Below are 19,417 nucleotides of genomic sequence, written 5' to 3' on the forward strand. Positions count from 1 at the left end.
CATAGACCATATCCCCCCATAGGCCCTATCCCCCCTATTGGCCCTATCTCCCCCCATAGACTATATCCCCCCATAGGCCCTATCCCCCCTATTGGCCCTATCTCCCCCCATAGACCATATTCCCCCCCATAGGCCCTACCCCCCCATAGGGCCTATCCCCCCTATAGGCCCTACCCACCATAGACCATATCCCCCATAGGCTCTATCCCCCCTATAGGCCCTACCCACCATAGACCATATCCCCCCGTATAGCCCCTATCCCCCCAGTGCTGCTTTGTTCCTTTTATTACTGCCTCTCTCTCAGCCTCCTCCCTCTCTCCATGTCTGCATGCTTATTATTATTATGATTACATTGTTATTGTTATTATTATTATTATTATGGGTCTTTAATATGTTTCCTTTATGTGTGTAACCTTAAAACATTCACCATCACACTGACTGATGCTCACATAGCAGCTGCTGCTTCTCTTAGTGTGTGTGTGTGTGTGTGTGTGTGTGTGTGTGTGTGTGTGTGTGTGTGTGTGTGTGTGTGTGTGTGTGTGTGTGTGTGTGTGTGTTGGTACTGCACAGTGTTGCGGTCAGACTGATCCCTGATAGATGAGCTGCATCTTTGTTACACCACCTGTGGCTGGTTGAACTGCACAACCCACCGATAGTTATTGTCTATTTATTATTCATATTGTATATTTACTATTCATATGGTGTATTTACTATTCATATTTTATACTTGTTATTAATATTGTATAGAGCAGGACTTGTGTGTGTGTGACCTTGCACTGCGCTGGTTCCGCGTGCCGGCTGTGTTGAATGTCTCGGGTCAGGAAGTGGTGTTCGTAGAAAACAAGTGTCGTGTGAGTTTAAACTGAAACTTGCATCTTCATGTGTATGCTGCGCGGGTGTGATTATAAAGAACAACACATTGTTATTTTCTCTGTACGTAACAGCGAGACAAGGCTCGTGCAGACCCCCTCTCATTCTGAGTTATGCAAACGAGACCATTGGTTGCCTTTTTAATCCAGTTCTTCTTCTTGTGTGTGCAAGCCAGTTGTGTTGTAGAGTAATTGTGTGTTCGCAGGCGAGTCAGGGGCGTGTTTCTTTGGTTGTCTTGCCGTACCTCTGGTACTGATACCGGCCCAAAAGGGACCACATTTTTAACAAGATGCATCATATAGACCACCAACTGGACACTACCACCAACACCGGTGCTGTCTGCAGCAGTCAGACGAGTCAGTCACTGGTGTCGTCGGTTACACAACATTAGTCATTGGAGGTTGTGTGGACGTCTTTGCTGAGGGCAGAAGTGGGCACGCGAGGGATAACAGAGTACAGACAACATCCAGAATTTGGACGATGATGTCACACTCTTAGTGGATGATGATGTCATGCCCTTAGTGGTTGGCAGCCCTCGCTTCCCGCTCGACCCAAGCCCATCTCGTTCCACCCATCTTCTTTTCCTCATGTCTCGTCTGTGCATTCAGACAGCTATCCCGCCCCCACAAGTCCCTTCTCTTTACCCTTATATCCCTTTAACTTTTCTCCATCCGTCCATCACCCCCACTGCTCTCTCTCTCTCTCTCTCTCTCTCTCTCTCTCTCTCTCTCTCTGTCTCTCTGTCTCTCTCTCATTAGTCTCTCCACGCAGTGATTTGTGTCTCACATCTCTGTCAGAAGTGTTATCACTGCTGTCAGCTCCCTCGGTGAGAACAAAGTCGTCCTCTGCTCACGGCACAAGAGACACGAGAGGAATAAAAGGAAAGTGCCTCAGTCCAGAAAAGGAGGAGGGAAAATTTTCAAATTAGGAAAAAACTAGAGAAAAGGAAGGGTGGGCCAAAGAATAGATCGTTTCATGTCAGTTGTGATGCGTGGTCATCTGTGTGTTATAACAACCAGCAAGGTCCCTCTCTGTCGTCCCTTTATCTCTACAGCGCAGAGCTCAAGGTTGGTTGGAAGGTATGCGAACTATCTCTACACATATCAAGTTCCTTTTCCTCATAATATAAATATGTCTCCCGTTAAATCCACTAAACTTAGTATATCAACCTCAAATAAGTTACTGCTTATTGCTGTGAGCGGGAAAGAATGAGAGGTTCGAAAGACATTAAGATATCCAAAAGAGAAAACATAACCATTTATAACCATAAGTAGCATTGAAACACAAGACTGCTGGATAGTGAGATTATCCAGTTGTTCGGATCGAATGATGCTTCTGTCACTTACTATCAATGTCCATCACCACAGCTAAAATTAGTCTTTTCTACATATCAAACCAATCAGAATTGAACGAGCAGAGGCACAAAGGGTACTTTGGAAACCAAGGACAAAATGGCAACAGGCCTGGTGGGTGTTATCCGTAATAACTGCACCAAGCAACTGTGGCCTAGGGAGTGTGTCCTTGTGTGATCACGTGTAGAAGTAGTCGATGTCAGGGATGCCGCCCTCTCGGTATCCACGGTTGGTACCATAACCAAGATGGTGATGGCCAGTTTGGCTTAGGATGGTGCCGTTGTGGCTGCCGACCCCGTGGGTGCTCCGGTAGGTCCCATTTGCATGGGAGGAAGAGGAGGAAGAAGGGAAAATGGTGTGGATGTAGGTAACATCCTCCAGCTTGGGCTGGAGGGATTGATGGGCCATGGCTGTCATTTGAAAGCCCACAGGAGGAGCCCTGATTTCTAAGATGGAAGTGTCCTTCTTGGTGCCCGACTCCACGTAGTCGTCGTAACTTTTCCCTCCACGCCCTCTGCCATATAAGCCAGAGTCTCCGGACATGTACCCTGCCCTCTGTCCATACCAGCAGAAGATACCAAAGATTAGCAACAGACTTACCAATGCTGTGGCTCCGCCTATGATCCCAGCTAATGGCAGGACTGTTATCTCTGAATCTTGTCCATCCTTTTCTGACCCCTCACCCCCTCCACTGACTGGAGCCTCTCCAGTCTCAATCTGAGCACAGGCTGGGGCTGACTGTTTATTGTCTGTGTCCATACCACCAGCCCTAGATGAGCTTCCACTGGAACCCCCGATGGAAGGGTCCTGTCGTAACGGCAGCAGACAGATGAGGTAGTGGGAGTGTGGGGTGAGCTGGGTGAGGACATACTGCTGCCTCTCTCCAGGGACAAGGGTCTCTGTGATGGAACCAAGGGTTGCACTGCTGCCTAGCCTGAGCCATGACAGACGGAAGGACGGCGCGGGGTGTGGGCACAGCCAGGTCACTAAAATGCTGTTTGAAGAAAGAGGCTTTACAGTCAGTTCCAGCGCCTCCCCAGATACTTGACCTCTTTCCCCAGGAGACAGAGGCATCACCAGGCCCGGCTGCTTGGCCCGCATGGTGAAAAGAGAGCCTTGGGTGGGTGCCAAGAGGGTAGTGGTTGTGCTGCCATGGGATGCAGGAGCTACTACTTGGCTCCCTCCACCACTGTCTCCGCCTCCTCCATTTATTTCTCCCTGGATCACCCCTACCCCAATACTAGGCCCCGCAGGGGGACCCTCACACTGCTCCAACAGCTCAGTCAAGTCTTTAAGGGCCTGTCCACGTACAGCTTCAGGCCCCTGGCAGGCCAGTCCCCTGATGGTAACTGCTGCCCCCCGGCCATGTAGCCAGGCATGGAGCCAGCGTAGGTTGCAGCCACAATACCAGGGATTCCCCCGGAGCAGCAACAACTCCAAATTCTCTGTATCCTTCAGAAGACCTCGGGGAAGGGTAGTCAGGTTGTTACCTGACAGGTCCAGCCTCTGCAGGCGACGCATCCCATCCAATGCCCCTCTTGGAATGTGGGTCATTCCGTTGTCCTGTAAATGGAGCCGTATAAGGTGGGCTGAAGGCAGGTTAACAGGGGGAGCCTGCAGGGCATTACGCACCAATGACAGCTCGGTCAAGTTGGACAGTCGAGAGAAGGTGTCATCTGCGATGCGTGTGTTGGCCAGCAGGTTCCCATCCAGGACCAGACGGCGGAGGGAGGAAAGCCCTCTGAAGGCATGGGTGGGGATGGTGCTGATCCGGTTATCATCTAGTCTCAGCTCCTCCAACGATGCTGGCAGACCGGCGGGGATGCTAGAGAGGTGGTTTCGAGAAAGAAACAACAGGCGCAGCTTTGGAGTCCCAGAAAACGCTCGCTCCTGGATGCTAACTGTTGATATGGAGTTGTCATCCAGGTGTAAACGCTCAAGCAGTGGTATCTTGGCCAGGGAGGAGCGTGGTAACGTTCGTATATTATTGTCCTGTAAGTGGAGCTCTCGTAACGAAGGCGGAAGATGTATAGGGAATTCATCTAACTGGTTAGCGTACAGGTAAACCACCCGTATGGAACTGCTCTTTTCCAGCAATGGAGGCAGCCCAGCATTAGTTAGCCGGTTGCTCTGCAAGTAGAGGATTGCAGCCGTCAACGGTAGTGGGGGAATCATGCCAAGGCCGCGGTCATTGCAGTAGACAAACCCCTCATCACAGCGACACACCAGTGGGCACATGCCACCCTCTTCCCCATCACCAGTCTCCATGGCAATGGCTGCTGCGGCCAGCTCCAGCACTTCAGCCAATAAAGTGAGGCACAGAAGGAGGAGAAAAAGCCAGTCCCGGAGCTCAGCAAGACTCTCAGCTGCCATTGTGTTCTACAGTTTCTACAGGAGAGAGAGAGAGAGAGAGAGAGAGAGAGAGAGAGAGAGAGAGAGAGGGGGGGGGGGAGAAATGGGGAAAGAGGGGGGGGTCAGTAAAAACGAGACAAATGTACAGCTCATTATTTGTGAAAAGTGGAAGAGGAGTGACTCATCAAATTAAAAGGCAAAACGAAAGGCAAGCGGTGTGAGCATTGAAGTGAGAAATGGTTACGCAGGACTTGGAGACGTATTTCTGCAAAGCTATTGAAGCAAAGCACTGGATTCTGTAAGTGCTGTTTTTGAAGCGATATTCCGTCTGAGAGCGTTGGAGGTTTGGGGATTAGACAGTCAGATGTACTTTATAGAGGGCTGTCCGGTGTTATATGGGTCAGATCGACCGAGCAGAAGAAAAATGGGTTAGTTACAGGGAGAGTGGGTGGACTGAGTGGGCGAGTGAGCTTCCAAGAATCCGCGAGAAAGGAGAGGGGGCAGAGGAGGAGAGAATTGGACAGTGACAGTTGCATGGGGAGAAAATGAAGGAAGGGGGATTTTTGGGGGAGATTAACTGAAACGGAGCGAGTGACATCAAGCCAAAACGGAGGGGAGAGAGCAGAGAGAGGGAAATCAGATTAATTGCTGGCATTGTTGTAGACAGCCTTCAAGACGACGGAATAATCCAACTTGTTCTGACCGCCCTGCCGTAACCCTCGCAGGCCATCAGCCCGCCTCTTGGACAAGTCAGAGCCCGCTAACACACAACCAGCAGTTTTCACCAATGTGCCCTTGTACTGTCCTACACAACAGCAGTCAGCTTCTGAACAGAACAACACGCACACCCCCACACACCCACACCAACACCCCCCCATGCAGCCCCACACCTACACCCACACCCACACCCATACACACCCACACACCCCCACACACACGCCCACACACCCCCATACACCCACACACCCCCCATACACCCCCACACCTACACCCACACCCACACCCACACACCCCCACCAACACCCCCCATACACCCCCACACCTACACCCACACCCACACACCCCCCCACACACACACCCACACACACACCCCCATACACCCACACACACCCACACACCCCCATACACCCACACCTGCCCCCATACACCCACACACCCCCATACACCCACACACACACCCCCACACACACCCACACACCCCCCATACACCCCCCATACACCCCCCCCCCGCAAACCCCCACACCCCCCATACACCCCCACCCCACACACCCCCATACACCCACACCAACACCCCCCCAACACCCCCACACCCACACCCACACACCCCACACACCCCCATACACCCACACACCCCCACACCCCCCCACACCCACACACCTACACCCACAAACCCCCCACACCCCCCACACCCCCCCACACACCCACCCACCCCCACACACCCCCACACACCCCACACCCACACCCACCACCCCCAACACCCCACACCCCACCCCACACCCCCCCCAACACCCCCCACCCCACACACCCACACACCCCCAACACCCACACACCCCACCCACACACCCCCCACACACCCCCACACACCCCCACACCCACACCCCCCCACACACCCACCCCCCACACCCCCCACACCCCCCCCACACCCCCCCAACACCCCCCCACACCCCACCCCCACCCACACCCCCACACACCCCCCCCCCACCCCCACACACCCCCCACACACACCCCACCCCACACACCCCCACACACCACCCACCCCACACCCCCCACACCCCCCACACCCCCACACCCCCACACCCCCACACCCCACCCCCCACACCCCCACACCCCCCACCCCCCACACCCCCCCACACACCCCACACCCCCCACACCCCCCACACCCCCACCCCCCACCCCACACCCCCCCCACACCCCCCCCACACCCCCACCCACACCCCCACACACCCCCATACACCCACACCAACACCCCCCATACACCCCCACACCTACACCCACAAACCCACACACCCCCCATACACCCACACACCCCCACACACCCCCATACACCCACACACCTACACCCACAAACCCCCACACACCCCCACACACACCTCCATACACCCACACACCCACACACACCCCCATACACCCGAACACCCCCATACACCCACACCCACACACACCCCCATACACCCCCACACACACACCCACACACCCCCATACACCCACACACCCACACACACACACACACACCCACACACCCCCATACACCCACACACACCCCCACACACACCCCCACACACACCCACACCCCCCCATACACCCCCCATACACCCCCACCCACAAACCCCCACACCCCCCATACACCCCCACCCACAAACCCCCACACACCCCCACACACACCTCCATACACCCACACACCCCCACACACACACACACCCACACACCCCCATACACCCACACACACCCACACACCCCCATACACCCACACCCACCCCCATACACCCATACACCCCCATACACCCACACCCACACACACACACCCACACACACCCACACCCCCCATACACCCCCATACACCCCCTCCCCCACAAACCCCCACACCCCCCCATACACCCCCACCCACAAACCCCCACACACCCCCATACACCCACACCAACACCCCCATACACCCCCACACCTACACCCACAAACTCCCACACACCCCCATACACCCACACACCCCCACACACCCCCATACACCCACACACCTACACCCACAAACCCCCACACACCCCCACACACCCCCACACACACCTCCATACACCCACACACCCACACACACCCCCATACACCCACACACCCCCATACACCCACACCCACACACACCCCCATACACCCCCACACACACACCCACACACCCCCATACACCCACACACCCACACACACACACCCACACCCACACACCCCCATACACCCACACACACACACACACACCCACACACACCCACACCCCCCATACACCCCCCATAGACCCCCACCCACAAACCCCCACACCCCCCATACACCCCCACCCACAAACCCCCACACACCCCCACACACCCACACACCCCCATACACACACACCCCCATACACCCCCACACACACACCCACACACCCCCATACACCCACACACCCACACACCCACACACACACACTCACACCCACACCCACACACCCCCATACACCCACACCCACACACACACCCCCACACACACCCACACCCCCCCATACACCCCCCATACACCCCCACCCACAAACCCCACACCCCCCCATACACCCCCACCCACAAACCCCCACACACCCCCATACACCCACACCCACACACACCCCCATACACCCACACACCCCCATACACCCCCATACACACACCCCCACACACCCCCATACACCCCCACACCCCCCCACACACACACACAAGCAAACACTCAGACACATGATTCCCGTGCAGGCGGTCTCGGTGCAGCTGACATGTATAATACATGTATTCTGTCTCACGTATTGTTCCTGAAATTCCTCTAAATGATTCAGCGGAGCTCTCTGTTGCTCCGCATCCCCAGGAGGACTTCAGCAGGATGTTTTACAGGGAGGCGGTTTTCTGAAACGCTGATATGGTGCTCGCTCGATGAGGCAACACCCGCCTTCCAGCAAACCCCTGACACTCACGCCAATAACACGTCAATAACACATTAATAACACATCAATAACACATTAAAAACACGTCAATAACACAATAATAACACATCAATAACACGCCAATAACACATCGATAACACATCAGTAACACGTCAGTAACACGTCAATAACACATTAATAACACACCAAAAACACAACTACAGCTCAGATAAACGGTGATCTCCATCCATCCACAACACTGTTTATAGGCATGAATAATACAGAGTGTGGAAAGTTGTGAAGATTGTATTATAATATCATAGTATTTTAAAATCATAGTATTACAGTATCATAGTATTATAATATCATAGTATTATAGTGTCATAGTATTACAGTATCATAGTATTATAATATCATAGTATTATAATATAATAGTATTACAGTATCATAGTATTATAATATCATAGTGTTATAGTATCATAGTATTATACTATCATAGTATTATAATATCGTAGTATTATAGTATCATAGTATTACAATATCATAGTATTACAGTATCATATTATTTTACTATCATAGTATTATAGTATCATAGTATTATATCATAGCATTATAGTATCATAGTATCACAATATCATAGTATTACAGTATCATAGTATTATAATATCATAGTATTATAGTATCATAGTATTATAATATCATAGTATTAGAATATCATAGTATTATAATATCATAGTATTACAGTATCATAGTATCATAGTATCATAGTATTACAGTACCATAGTACTATAGCATTACAGTATCATAGTGTCATATTATCATCGTATTACAGTATCATAGTATTATAGTATTATAGTATCATAGTATCATAGTATTACAGTTTCATAGTATTATAGTATTATAATATCATAGTATTACAGTATCATAGTATTATAATATCATAGTATTACAGTATCATAGTATTATAATATCATAGTATTACAGTATCATAGTATTATAATATCATAGTATTACAGTATCATAGTATTATAATATCTTAGTATTATAGTATCATAGTATTATAATATCATAGTATTACATTATCATAGTATTATAATATCGTAGTATTATAGTATCATAGTATTACAGCATCATAGTATTATAATATCATAGTATTATAGATTCATAGTATTATAATATCATAGTATTACGGTATCATAGTATTATAATATCATAGTATTACAGTATCATAGCATCATAGTATTATAGTATTATAGTATCATAGGATCATAGTATTATAGTATCATAGTATCACAGTATCATAGGATCATATTATTATAGTATCATAGTATCATAGTATTATAGTATTATAGTATTACAATATCATGGTATTACAGTATCATAGTATTATAATATCATAGTATTATAGTATCATAGTATTATAATATCATAGTATTACAATATCATAGAATTACAGTATCATAGTATTATAATATCATGGTATTACAGTATCATAGTATCACAGTATTACAGTATCTAAGTACTATAGTATTACAGTATCATAGTATCATATTATTACAGTATCATATTATTACAGTATTATAGTATTACAGTATCATAGTATTATAATATCATAGTTTTATAATATCATAGTATTACAGTATCATAGTATTATAATATCATAGTATTGTAGTATCATAGTATTACAGTATCATATCATTATAATATCATAGTATTATAGTATCATAGTATTATAATATCATAGTATTACAATATCATAGAATTACAGTATCATAGTATTATAATATCATAGTATTACAGTATCATAGTATCACATTATTACAGTATCTAAGTACTATAGTATTACAGTATCATAGTATCATATTATTACAGTATCATATTATTACAGTATTATAGTATTACAGTATCATAGTATTATAATATCATAGTTTTATAATATCATAGTATTACAGTATCATAGTATTATAATATCATAGTATTGTAGTATCATAGTATTACAGTATCATAGCATTATAATATCATAGTATTATAGTATCATAGTATTACAGTATCATAGTATTATAATAGCATAGTATTACAGTATAATATTATTACAGTATCATAGTATTATAATATCATAGTATTACAGTATCATAGTATTATAATATCATAGTATTAAAGTATCATAGTATTATAATATCGTAGTATTATAGTATCATAGTATTACAATATCATAGTATTACAGTATCATATTATTTTACTATCATAGTATTATAGTATCATAGTATTATATCATAGCATTATAGTATCATAGTATCACAATATCATAGTATTACAGTATCATAGTATTATAATATCATAGTATTACAGTATCATAGTATTATAATATCATAGTATTAAAGTATCATAGTATTATAATATCGTAGTATTATAGTATCATAGTATTACAATATCATAGTATTACAGTATCATATTATTTTACTATCATAGTATTATAGTATCATAGTATTATATCATAGCATTATAGTATCATAGTATCACAATATCATAGTATTACAGTATCATAGTATTATAATATCATAGTATTATAGTATCATAGTATTATAATATCATAGTATTAGAATATCATAGTATTATAATATCATAGTATTACAGTATCATAGTATCATAGTATCATAGTATTACAGTACCATAGTACTATAGCATTACAGTATCATAGTGTCATAGTATCATAGTATTACAGTATCATAGTATTATAATATCATAGTATCACAGTATCATAGTATCATAGTATCATAGTATTATAATATCATAGTATCATAATATCATAGTATTATAGTATTATAGTATCATAGTATTACAGTTTCATAGTATTATAGTATTATAGTATCATAGTATTATAGTGTTATAGGATCATAGTATTATATTATTATAGTATCATAGTATTATAGTGTTATAGGATCATATCATTAAAGTATCATAGTATTGTAGGATCATAGTATCATAGTATTATAGGATCATAGTATTATAGGATCATAGTATCATAGTATCATAGTATTAAAGGATCATAGTATCATAGTATCATAGGATCATAGTATCATAGTATTATAGGATCATAGTATTATAGTATCATAGTATTATAGGATCATAGTATTATAGGATCATAGTATTATATCATAGCATTATAGTATCATAGTATCACAATATCATAGTATTACAGTATCATAGTATTATAATATCATAGTATTATAGTATCATAGTATTATAATATCATAGTATTAGAATATCATAGTATTATAACATCATAGTATTACAGTATCATAGTATCATAGTATCATAGTATTACAGTACCATAGTACTATAGCATTACAGTATCATAGTGTCATAGTATCATAGTATTATAATATCATAGTATTACAATATCATAGAATTACAGTATCATAGTATTATAATATCATAGTATTACAGTATCATAGTATCACAGTATTACAGTATCTAAGTACTATAGTATTACAGTATCATAGTATCATATTATTACAGTATCATATTATTACAGTATTATAGTATTACAGTATCATAGTATTATAATATCATAGTTTTATAATATCATAGTATTACAGTATCATAGTATTATAATATCATAGTATTGTAGTATCATAGTATTACAGTATCATAGTATCATAGTATCATAGTATTACAGTACCATAGTACTATAGCATTACAGTATCATAGTGTCATAGTATCATAGTATTACAGTATCATAGCATTATAATATCATAGTATTATAGTATCATAGTATTACAGTATCATAGTATTATAATAGCATAGTATTACAGTATAATATTATTACAGTATCATAGTATTATAATATCATAGTATTACAGTATCATAGTATTATAATATCATAGTATTAAAGTATCATAGTATTATAATATCGTAGTATTATAGTATCATAGTATTACAATATCATAGTATTACAGTATCATATTATTTTACTATCATAGTATTATAGTATCATAGTATTATATCATAGCATTATAGTATCATAGTATCACAATATCATAGTATTACAGTATCATAGTATTATAATATCATAGTATTATAGTATCATAGTATTATAATATCATAGTATTAGAATATCATAGTATTATAATATCATAGTATTACAGTATCATAGTATCATAGTATCATAGTATTACAGTACCATAGTACTATAGCATTACAGTATCATAGTGTCATAGTATCATAGTATTACAGTATCATAGTATTATAGTATTATAGTGTCATAGTATCATAGTATTACAGTTTCATAGTATTATAATAGCATAGTATTACAGTATAATATTATTACAGTATCATAGTATTATAATATCATACTATTACAGTATCATAGTATTATAATATCATAGTATTAAAGTATCATAGTATTATAATATCGTAGTATTATAGTATCATAGTATTACAATATCATAGTATTACAGTATCATATTATTTTACTATCATAGTATTATAATATCATAGTATTACAGTATCATAGCATCATAGTATTATAGTATTATAGTATCATAGTATTATAATATCATAGTATTACGGTATCATAGTATTATAATATCATAGTATTACAGTATCATAGCATCATAGTATTATAGTATTATAGTATCATAGGATCATAGTATTATAGTATCATAGTATCACAGTATCATAGGATCATATTATTATAGTATCATAGTATCATAGTATTATAGTATTATAGTATTACAATATCATGGTATTACAGTATCATAGTATTATAATATCATAGTATTATAGTATCATATTATTACAGTATCATAGTATTATAATAGCATAGTATTACAGTATCATAGTATTATAATATCATAGTATTACGGTATCATAGTATTATAATATCGTAGTATTGTAGTATCATAGTATTACTGTATCATAGTATTATAATATCATAGTATCACAGTATCATAGTATCATAGTATCATAGTATTATAATATCATAGTATCATAATATCATAGTATTATATTATTATAGTATCATAGTATCATAGGATCATAGTATTATAGTATTATAGTATCATAGTATTACAGTTTCATAGTATTATAGTATTATAGTATCATAGTATTATAGTGTTATAGGATCATAGTATTATATTATTATAGTATCATAGTATTATAGTGTTATAGGATCATATCATTAAAGTATCATAGTATTGTAGGATCATAGTATCATAGTATTATAGTATCATAGTATTATAGGATCATAGTATTACAATATCATAGTATTACAGTATCATATTATTTTACTATCATAGTATTATAGTATCATAGTATTATATCATAGCATTATAGTATCATAGTATCACAATATCATAGTATTACAGTATCATAGTATTATAATATCATAGTATTATAGTATCATAGTATTATAATATCATAGTATTAGAATATCATAGTATTATAATATCATAGTATTACAGTATCATAGTATCATAGTATCATAGTATTACAGTACCATAGTACTATAGCATTACAGTATCATAGTGTCATAGTATCATAGTATTACAGTATCATAGTATTATAGTATTATAGTGTCATAGTATCATAGTATTACAGTTTCATAGTATTATAATAGCATAGTATTACAGTATAATATTATTACAGTATCATAGTATTATAATATCATACTATTACAGTATCATAGTATTATAATATCATAGTATTAAAGTATCATAGTATTATAATATCGTAGTATTATAGTATCATAGTATTACAATATCATAGTATTACAGTATCATATTATTTTACTATCATAGTATTATAATATCATAGTATTACAGTATCATAGCATCATAGTATTATAGTATTATAGTATCATAGTATTATAATATCATAGTATTACGGTATCATAGTATTATAATATCATAGTATTACAGTATCATAGCATCATAGTATTATAGTATTATAGTATCATAGGATCATAGTATTATAGTATCATAGTATCACAGTATCATAGGATCATATTATTATAGTATCATAGTATCATAGTATTATAGTATTATAGTATTACAATATCATGGTATTACAGTATCATAGTATTATAATATCATAGTATTATAGTATCATATTATTACAGTATCATAGTATTATAATAGCATAGTATTACAGTATCATAGTATTATAATATCATAGTATTACGGTATCATAGTATTATAATATCGTAGTATTGTAGTATCATAGTATTACTGTATCATAGTATTATAATATCATAGTATCACAGTATCATAGTATCATAGTATCATAGTATTATAATATCATAGTATCATAATATCATAGTATTATATTATTATAGTATCATAGTATCATAGGATCATAGTATTATAGTATTATAGTATCATAGTATTACAGTTTCATAGTATTATAGTATTATAGTATCATAGTATTATAGTGTTATAGGATCATAGTATTATATTATTATAGTATCATAGTATTATAGTGTTATAGGATCATATCATTAAAGTATCATAGTATTGTAGGATCATAGTATCATAGTATTATAGTATCATAGTATTATAGGATCATAGTATTATAGGATCATAGTATCATAGTATCATAGTATTAAAGGATCATAGTATCATAGTATCATAGGATCATAGTATCATAGTATTATAGGATCATAGTATTATAGTATCATAGTATTATAGGATCATAGTATTATAGGATCATAGTATCATAGGATCATAGTATTATAGTATAGTATTCTTGCTGGAATCTTTTCAGTTTGGTTGCCTGCGGCCTGAAACTGCAGCCTGACGTGATTTGACAGCACATTTGATAAACAAATCCTCTGAAGGCAAATTGTTCTCGTGTGTGTGTGTGTGTGTGTGTGTGTGTGTGTGTGTGTGTGTGTGTGTGTGTGTGTGTGTGTGTGTGTGTGTGTGTGTGTGTGTGAGTGTGTGTGTGTGTGTGTGTGTGTTTGAGTGTGTGTGTGTGTGTGTGTGTGTGTGTTTGTGTGTGTATGTGTGTGTGTGAACGCCATACAAGATGCAAAATTGCCCCCTGGCTGCAATCAAAATCCATGCAAAGCGGACAAGAGATGGCAACAATGGAAGAGAGGCGTAGGAGGATGAAGGCTGAAGGGAGACAGGGAAGCACACTGATGGACAGTTGACAGTCAGTTGGAGGGGGGGAGGAGGGGGGGAGGGGAGGGGGAGGGGGAGGGGGAAATGCATCCCTGAGAGTGAATGCTCCAGTCAGTATAAGCTGTGTCCCGCCAAAAGAAGAATGGATGAAGAGAGTTTTTCCTCCCCATTTGTACCCGGCCAATTACCCAACTCTTCCGAGCCCTCCCGGTCGCTGCCCCCCCCCCTATCCGGGGGGAGGGCTGCAGACTACCACATGCCCCCTCCCGTACATGTGGAGTCACCAGCCGCCTCTTTTCACCTGACAGTGAGGAGTTTCACCAGGGGGATGTAGCACGTGGGAGGAGCACGCTATTCCCCCCAGTCCCCCCCCCCCCCGAACAGGCGCCCCGACCGACCAGAGGAGGCGCTAGTGCAACGACCAGGACACATACCCACATCCGGCCTCCCACCCGCAGACACGGCCAATTGTGTCTGTAGGGACGCCCGTCCAAGCTGGAGGTAACACGGGGATTCGAACCGGCGATCCCCGTGTTGCTAGGCAACGGAATAGACCGCCAAGCTACCCGGACGCCCCTGAAGAGATTGTTTTAGAGTGTGTGTGTGTGTGTGTGATGGACCTAGACATTGGTTTCTTTCTCAATGTTGGGCTTATCTTTAGCTCAAAGCAGACGGTTTCCAAGCATTGCTGGCATTTGAAAAAAAAAAGGGGGGGGGAGAGAAAGAGAGAGAGAGAGAGAGAAACAAGCAAACACACAACGCTTATACAAGATGGGAACTGAGCCTCAATGAATTTCAACGAGCATCTGCTCCGCTGCTCCGCTGCTCCCTCACACACACCTTCCTCTGGTGCACGTGTGTGTGCGTGTGTGTGTGTGCGCGTGTGCGTGCGTGTGTGTGTGTGTCACCCTCTTAATGATCCTGAGATTTTCTGTCTGCTTTCTGTCCCTCACTCTGTGCTCTGTCCAACTGTCATCCTGTCCCCTCTCTCTCTCCCTCCTCCCTCTCTCTCTCCCTCCTCCCCTCTCCCTCGCTCTGTCTCTATCTCCCTCCTCCCCTCTCCCTCGCTCTGTCTCTCTCCCTCCTCCCTCTGTCTCCCGCCCCCTCTCTCTTTTTCTGTCTCCCTCCTCCCGCTCTCCCTCTCTCTCTGTGTCTGTCTGTCTGTCTTTTATCGTTTTAACGCCATCTCTCTCCTGCCCGCTTACTGTCTTTCACTATATCCTCTCTCAGGGTTGTTTACTAAAGTGTCTTGGCCCCCCCCCACCGCTTCCGACATCCCCCACCTGTTCTGACCCCCAACCACTTTTGACCCTTTCCACCTCTTCTGACCTCCACCCAAAAGGTTCTTGCTAATTCCCTTTTATCGATTCCTCTCCTCTCTCCTCTTTTCGTTCCTGCGTGATGTTCCTACACAGTGAGACTGGATCAGTCCTGCCCAGACCTTCTCCTCTTTTTCCATTTGGACCTGGACCCCTCCCCCCATCCCTTCTCTTTTTCTTCCTCTTAGCTTCAGCTGTTCTCATCACTGCCTACCCTCTCCGTCTGTCCTCTCTTTGTGCCATTCATTTTTCTCCAAACATTTCAGCAATGTTCAGACATAAAACATAGATAAAAACAACTTTCGGGGACTACAGGACAGTGTTGTTTTGGGGACTACAGGACAGTGTTGTTTTGGGGACTACATGACAATGTTGTTTTGGGGACTACATGACAGTGTTGTTTCGGGGACTAGAGGACAGTGTTGTTTTGGGGACTACAGGTAAGTATTGTTTTGGGGACTACAGGACAGTGTTGTTTTGGGAGCTACAGGACAGTGCTGTGTTGGGGACTACAGGACAGTGTTCTGTTGGGGACTACAGGACAGTGTTGTTTCGGGAGCTACAGCACAGTGTTCTGTTGGGGACTACAGGGCAGTGTTGTTTCGGGAGCTACAGGACAGTTTTGTGTTGGGGACTACAAGACAGTGTTGTTTCGGGAGCTACAGGACAGTGTTGTTTCGGGGACTACAGGACAGTGTTCTGTTGGGGACTACAGGACAGTGTTGTTTTGGGGACTACATGACAAAGTTGTTTTGGGGACTACAGGACAGTGTTGTTTTGGGGACTACAGGACAGTGTTGTTTTGGGGACTACATGACAATGTTGTTTCGGGGACTACAGGACAGTGTTGTTTTGGGGACTACAGGACAGTGTTGTTTTGGGGACTACAGGACAGTGTTGTTTTGGGGACTACATGACGATGTTGTTTTGGGGACTACATGACAGTGTTGTTTCGGGGACTAGAGGACAGTGTTGTTTTGGGGACTACAGGTAAGTATTGTTTTGGGGACTACAGGACAGTGTTGTTTTGGGAGCTACAGGACAGTGTTCTGTTGGGGACTACAGGACAGTGTTGTTTCGGGAGCTACAGGACAGTTTTGTGTTGGGGACTACAGGACAGTGTTCTGTTGGGGACTACAGGACAGTGTTGTGTTGGGGACTACAGGACAGTGTTGTGTTGGGGACTACAGGACAGTGTTGTTTCGGGAGCTACAGGACAGTGTTCTGTTGGGGACTACATGACAGTGTTGTTTCGGGAGCTACAGGACAGTGTTGTGTTGGGGACTACAAGACAGTGTTGTTTCGGGAGCTACAGGCCAGTGTTGTTTCGGGGACTACAGGACAGTGTTCTGTTGGGGACTACATGACAATGTTGTTTCGGGGACTACAGGACAGTGTTGTGTTGGGGACTACAGGACAGTGTTGTTTTGGGGACTACATGACAATGTTGTTTTGGGGACTACAGGACAGTGTTGTTTTGGGGACTACAGGACAGTGTTGTTTTGGGGACTACAGGACAGTGTTGTTTTGGGGACTACATGACAATGTTGTTTCGGGACTACAGGACAGTGTTGTTTTGGGGACTACAGGACAGTGTTGTTTTGGGGACTACATGACAATGTTGTTTCGGGGACTACAGGACAGTGTTCTGTTGGGGACTACAGGACAGTGTTGTTTCGGGAGCTACAGGACAGTGTTGTGTTGGGGACTACAGGACAGTGTTGTGTTGGGGACTACAGGACAGTGTTGTGTTGGGGACTACAGGACAGTGTTGTGTTGGGGACTACAGGACAGTGTTGTTTCGGGAGCTACAGGACAGTGTTCTGTTGGGGACTACAGGACAGTGTTGTTTCGGGAGCTACAGGACAGTGTTGTGTTGGAGACTACAAGACAGTGTTGTTTCGGGAGCTACAGGACAGTGTTGTTTAGGGGACTACAGGACAGTGTTCTGTTGGGGACTACATGACAATGTTGTTTCGGGGACTACAGGACAGTGTTGTGTTGGGGACTACAGGACAGTGTTGTTTTGGGGACTACATGACAATGTTGTTTTGGGGACTACAAGACAGTGTTGTTTTGGGGACTACAGGACAGTGTTGTTTTGTGGACTACATGACAATGTTGTTTCGGGGACTACAGGACAGTGTTGTTTTGGGGAGTACAGGACAGTGTTGTTTTGGGGACTACAGGACAGTGTTGTTTTGGGGACTACATGACAATGTTGTTTTGGGGGACTACATGACAGTGTTGTTTCGGGGACTAGAGGACAGTGTTGTTTCGGGGACTACAGGTAAGTACTGTTTTGGGGACTACAGGACAGTGTTGTTTTGGGAGCTACAGGACAGTGTTCTGTTGGGGACTACAGGACAGTGTTGTTTTGGGAGCTACAGGACAGTGTTGTGTTGGGGACTACAGGACAGTGTTCTGTTGGGGACTACAGGACAGTGTTGTGTTGGGGACTACAGGACAGTGTTGTGTTGGGGACTACAGTACAGTGTTGTTTCGGGAGCTACAGGACAGTGTTCTGTTGGGGACTACAGGACAGTGTTGTTTCGGGAGCTACAGGACAGTGTTGTTTTGGGGACTACAAGACAGTGTTGTTTCGGGAGCTACAGGACAGTGTTGTTTCGGGGACTACAGGACAGTGTTCTGTAGGGGACTACATGACAATGTTGTTTCGGGGACTACAGGACAGTGTTCTGTTGGGGACTACAGGACAGTGTTGTTTCGGGAGCTACAGGACAGTGTTGTGTTGGGGACTACAAGACAGTGTTGTTTCGGGAG

The 19,417-nt window shown here is 42.5% G+C and overlaps 2 protein-coding genes across 2 annotated transcripts in view; one reads left to right on the forward strand and one right to left on the reverse strand.

The window, feature by feature from the left end:
* Window positions 1-19,417, forward strand: part of macrod1 (mono-ADP ribosylhydrolase 1) — a 1,391,372-nt gene that overhangs the window by 40,275 nt on the left and 1,331,680 nt on the right. The gene's annotated exons all lie outside the window — the stretch shown is intronic.
* LOC130119311 (leucine-rich repeat transmembrane protein FLRT1-like) lies at window positions 2,166-4,595 on the reverse strand. The gene has a single exon (XM_056287771.1). It carries the CDS (start codon window positions 4,593-4,595, stop codon window positions 2,400-2,402), a length of 2,196 nt encoding a protein of 731 aa, XP_056143746.1. The 3' UTR covers window positions 2,166-2,399.

Source organism: Lampris incognitus, chromosome 1, assembly GCF_029633865.1.
Source record: "Lampris incognitus isolate fLamInc1 chromosome 1, fLamInc1.hap2, whole genome shotgun sequence".
Taxonomy (NCBI): domain Eukaryota; kingdom Metazoa; phylum Chordata; class Actinopteri; order Lampriformes; family Lampridae; genus Lampris; species Lampris incognitus.